Genomic DNA, 5742 nt, shown 5'->3' on the forward strand with positions numbered 1-5742 from the left:
GTCCAGGTTGGGGTGGTGAGGAGCAAGGTTGTCCATGCACTGTCAGGCCTCAAGACTCTGCTTTTCCTCCCTATGTCCATCTCCATAGAGAAAGCCATGGGTTAATATCAATTGAAGAAAGATGCTCAAAACTGAAATGCAACAAAATTCATCCTTTAAAATGAGAAGAGACTTGTATTAGGTGCTTTTTGAAATCTTCCTCCTTAACTGCACCTTGAAACTCTCCAATTAGTTCTCCAAGTCTTGAAGACTTGAATAAAACTATGGAAGACATATGGTTCCTTAGGAGTTTCTTCATTGTAATGAGTTCCATGGTGGATTTTGGTGCTCAGTCTGTGAACGTCAGGTGCTGAGAGGAGAACGATGCAATTGCTTGAGAAAGTAAAGTCAGAAGGAATAGTTGAAGTGACTTGGAGTAGTGGTGGACCCCACTGAGGGCCGTTACCAAGAGATTCTCCTTGTTAGGGCAGATAATTGGAGGCCATGATTACAGATAGGCAAAGCACTGTGCTGAGAAAAGTGTCTTTGTTTTGGTCAGACAAAAGCAGAAAGGTCAAGTCCTTACCCCAGCCTGGAGGAGAGATCATGCACCCCCATATCTCACTCAGGGCTCTTCCTGGGTTCTGTGGGGTAGTGGGAGATTCCCATAATATCATGTGAAGGACAATGGTATGACACCTCCCAGCATTTGCACACAGTTGAACGGAGAATACATGGTCCCAATGCCATGAGTATAATTTGTCTCCTCATAAGCCATGGCTGCGGTCACAAAGATGTCAGTGCTACTGCAGCCTTCCATTTTTGCCAGAGCACTCTGCCTTCTCCTCTTCAGGCTTTCCTATGCTGTCCCACTCCTCTCTAAAAGCTGCAGACAGCCACTTCTCTTCTCCACCTTGCTCTCACTCTGCTATTCCCATGATTTCACTGATGCCTCTCCATTCTTGCCAGCTGTCCCTTCAAACACAAGGGCAGGGGCTGATCCAAACTACCTGTGTGTGATCTCTGGACCCACAAAACCAGTTCCAGTGCCTCACTTCCAAGCCAAGAACTTCATCTGAATATCTAATCTAAATCTACCCTCTTTCAGTTTAAAAGCATTCCCCTTGTCCTATCACTGCACACTCTGAGAAAATATCTCTCCCCTGTTTTCCTGTTGCCCCCCCTTAAGTAGTGGATGGATTCTATGAAATCTCCTCAGAGCCTTCTCTTCTCCAGGCTGAACAACCCCAATTCCTCAGCCTGTTTTAATAAGTGAGGTGCTCTAGCCCCTTGATCATCTTTGTGGTCCTCATATGGACTTGCTTTAATAGCTTCATGTCATTGTTATATTGGGAGCCACAGAGCTGAATGCAGTACTCCAGGTGAGGTCTTGGGAGAGCAGAGTGGAGGGGGAGAATCACCTTACCCATTCTCCTCCCAGCCTGAATTTGTGCTTGGGATTGCCGTGGCCCAGATCCAGGACCAGATGATGGTTGGACCAGGTAATCACAGAAACATAGAATCATCTAGATTGGAAGAGACCTCCACGATCAACGAATCCAACCTCCAACCTAATACTAACAAGTCCTCCACTAAACCACATTGCTAAGTTCTACATCTAAACGTCTTTTAAAGACCTCCAGGGATGGTGACTGAACCACTTCCCTGGGCAGCCCATTCCAATGCCTAACAACCCTTTTGGTAAAGAAGTTCTTCCTAATATCCAACCTAAAACTCCCCTGGCACAACTTTAGTTCATCCCCCCTCATCCTGTCACCAGGCACGTGGGAGAATAGTCCAATCCCCACCTTGCTGCAGCCTCTATTAAGGTATTTACAGAGAGCTTATTATACTTATTAGGTTCATGTTGTCCCAAATCTCAACCTTGTCCAGATCCTTTGGATGCCATCCTTTTCTTCTATTGTATCAACTGCAACATTCAGCTTGGTGTCATCTGCAAACTTGTTGAGGGTGTACTTGATCCCACTGTCTAGATCATTGATAAAGGTAATCAACAGTACTAGTCTCAGCACAGACTCCCCAAGGTGCACCACTTGTCACCGGCCTCCACTGTGCTCAAGAAAGGGGTGGGTACACACCACACGTCACCCAATGGTTTTACTTGCATGACCATGGAGAAGACATGAGAAAATGTGATAGGAAAACTACCTTGACCCTAGAGGTATGGACATGTGAATTTCAAGGAGAAACAATGGTCAAAGAGGGGCCTTCTGAGAAAATTGCTGCTCCAGTTTCCAGTAGGCAGTCCCTGAGACACAGTAACAAATACTGTGACCAGGGCTAGAGGGGCGCTGCTTCCAGCCAGCTTGAGGGAAGAGACAGTTGGGTTTATTGGACTGTGTGGATTTGATGGCCTGGAACTTCAGACACACAAGAGTGAAAGGCTCAAGTGGACACTGGTACAAAGTGTACTGTAATGCCATCAAACCACAAAGGGGCAAGTCCATTTGTATTTCTGCAGTGACAGGGGGATCCCAACTGGTAACAGTATTGGAGGTAATTGGGACTGGCCTGGAGGCTCTGTACATCCTTGGCATAGACTACTGCAGGAGAGGGTACTTCCAAGAGCCAAAAGTTTTCGGGGTGGGGGGGTTGGCATATCTGCCTTGGAGACAGAGGACATCAAACAGCTGTCTGCCTTGATCTGGTCTCTCACAGGACCCTTCTGTTGTGGATTTGTTGGGGGTCAGAGAAGAGCAGGTGCTGATGGCCACCCCAATGGTGCACCTGAGGCAGTATCACACTAACTGAGACTTCCTGATTCCTATCCATGATCTGGCTCATCAAGTGGAGAGCCAAGGGGTGAACAGCAAGACTCTCTCACCCTTTAATAGTCCCATATGGCCAGTGGACTCTCGTGGCCTGAATGAAGTCATGCCACTTCTGAGTGCTGCAGTGCTGGACATGGTAGAACTTCAATATGAACTAGAGTCAAGGCAGCCAAGCGGTATGCCACAACTGATATTACTGACATGCTTTTCTCCAGCCCTTTGGCATCAGCGTGCAGACCACAACTTGCTTTCCCTTGAAGGGCTGTCCAGTCCACCTGGAATCGACTGCTCCAGGGGTGGAAATACAGCCCTTCCATTTGCCATGGAAGGGCTGTGCTTTATTTATTTATTTATTTATTTATTTATTTATTTATTTATTTATTTATTTATTTATCTATTCAGTACTTTCTTCTCTTAATCTGTCTACTTGGCAGTAGAAGATTTCACCTGTATTGGTGATATTCTACACTTCAGAGACTGATCATTCTCTGGATGGGGATGTTAGTAACAGCAGAATATAGTGACTTTTTATTCCTCACTCAATTCCTGCATTTAAGAAGCTTAGAACTTTTCAAGTTATGAAAGTTCAGTGAAATTAAAAATATTAAAATGACTTCCCTCCCTCCCCCCCCCCCTTTTTTTTTTCAATCTGCGGTTGCCCTTTTGCCTTTCCACTCCTTTCAGCCTTTCCACATCTATGTCACACACAGAGATGTTTTTGTGCCCTGCAGGCACATACCTCTATTCAACCAAGAGCCCACTCCAGAATCCTAAGAGACCTGAAGCTGCTGCAGCTCCATGCCCCTGGGTCCAACAAGAGCAAGGCAGAGTGCGTACACCCAGCAGGCACACACACAAGCCCACACAGACAACACGTAGGCATCAATACATGGCTGGACATAGGTGAATGCAGGCATGCACACTCAGTGTTCACACAAGCACAAACAGCGGAAATGGCCTTATCCTGATCCCCTCTCTGGCTGAGCAGGACAGAGGCCCATTAGTAGGAAATGTAAGGTGGTGGTGTCTGTGTGTGAATGTGTGCATGTGTGTGTGTGTGTGCAAGGTAGTTCTCTCCAGCAGCTGTGATCAGACACTCAGCCTGCCCAGGACAAGTCCCTGGCTCCCAGTCTCTCCAGTTGAAGGCACTTGGACATATGCTCTTCAAAAATGCATCACGATTAGGGGAAAAGCTGTGCTGATGCAAGGGCCATAACTTCCTTCAGGGCCAGCATCACGGCCTTGTTTCTAAGACTGTAGATGAATGGGTTTAAGAATGGGTACAGGACAGTGTTCAGCAAAGCTACAATGCTGTTGGTCTCCAAAGAAACATGTCCTGAGGAGTGTGCATAGAGAGCTATGCAGCTTCCATAGACAACGGCCAAGGTGGTGAGATGGGAGGAACATGTAGCAAAAGCTTTTCTCCTTGCAGAGGCTGCTGGCATTTGTAGAATACAGAAAAAGATGCTTGTGTAAGATGCCAGAGTTAAACACAAGGAAGACAGCACAATAAACGATATGAAAAACGAGTCTATTTTCCAAAGCAGGGTGATGTCAGAGCAAGACAGTTGAAATAAGGGGGTGCTGTCACAAAAAAAGTGCTGGATCTTGTTCGAACCACAGAAAGTGAGCTTGGAGAGCAGCACCAGGCGGTAAATGGAGAATATGAAGCCCATGACCCAAACAGCAGCAACCAGCTGGATGCAGAGCTGATGCTTCATGATGGCAGCATAGCGCAAAGGCTGGCAGATGGCAATGTAACGGTCAAAGGACATGACCACAAGGAGAGCTAATTCTGCACCACCCAGGGCAAAATAGAAGGAGGACTGGGCAAAGCAGCCGCCTACTGAGATTGTTCTCCTGCCAGAGCTCAGAATAACCAAGAGTTTGGTGCTTGTGGAGGACGTAAACCAGATTTCCAGGAATGCCAGATTGCCAATGAAAAAGTACATGGGGGTTTGTAGGCGGCTATCAACACACACCAGGAAAATGATGGCTGCATTCCCCATCACTGTAGTCAGGTACATGAGTAGAAGGACCATGCAGAAAAATAGCTGTAACCTTTGTTCAAGCTCTGTGAAGCCTGAGAGGATGAATTCAGAAATGACAGTTCCATTGCCTACTCCCATGCCCAATTTCCATTCATCCTGCTGAGGCAGGAACATGGCAAAACCAAGTAAAATAATTTCATGGTCTGGATGCAAGGTTATCTCCTTCCTTCTCTCTTTCCTTGCTTGCAGGCTTCCTATACAACAGAGAGAGGAGACTCTGTTGGACCTTCCTCACACTCTGACCTTTCCATTTCACATATCATGCAGAGTCAACAGGGAATTTCTTGTCTTCTTTCCAACCTTGTCCATCAGCCACAAATGATTCTTTCTCAAGAACACAGGACTAATAACGAGTTGTTAGCGATTGCACCCTGTTCCCGGGAAGGTCCTCATTTACTCAGAACAATTGCAAACACCCATTGTAACAATGTTTCAAAAGGAAATCTCATCTTCTGCACAAGTATTTTCTATTATGTAGATGCTAAACCATGAATTCAAATATGTATATTGAAAGTTATTCTCTCTCCTCTTCAGTACTTGCCTTTTTGGACTACCAGCAGCTGAGGATCCCCTGGTTTATTTCAAGACAAAGAAATTTCAGGTCTTTCTTTTGTAGTGCTGTGATTTCTTCTTTGTCATCTTCCCTTATTTCTTGAGGAAAGAAGGAAAATGGGGACCGAGTGTAGCTTGCCTCTTTCAGTACTGTAAAGTAAGGCCAAAATTCATTACGGTCCCACCAGGTCAGTAGAAACAGATCTATCACAATCTCATCTGACTTCTTTCTGCACTAAAAAGCAAATATATCCAGAATTGCTCTTTGTTCTTACTATCAGACATTCTCAACTAAATGCCTTGCTTTTCTGAGCGGTGGAAAAATCTTGTCCTCTTCAAAAGCTTAAGGATAGTCCTTGTAGTACAAA

At 45.7% G+C, this 5742-nt stretch overlaps 1 protein-coding gene across 1 annotated transcript; it reads right to left on the reverse strand.

Annotated features, from left to right (window-relative positions):
• Nucleotides 1-3952: 3952 nt before the first annotated feature.
• On the reverse strand, nucleotides 3953-4900 carry LOC311216572 (olfactory receptor 6E1-like; the record flags this gene model as incomplete). The annotated part of the gene is made up of 1 exon (XM_084298105.1): nucleotides 3953-4900. The coding sequence occupies one exon, from the start codon at nucleotides 4898-4900 to the stop codon at nucleotides 3953-3955; it is 948 nt and encodes a 315-aa protein (XP_084154231.1).
• Nucleotides 4901-5742: the final 842 nt, after the last annotated feature.

Source organism: Netta rufina, assembly GCF_964035555.1.
Source record: "Netta rufina genome assembly, chromosome: 18".
Classification (NCBI taxonomy): Eukaryota; Metazoa; Chordata; class Aves; order Anseriformes; family Anatidae; genus Netta; species Netta rufina.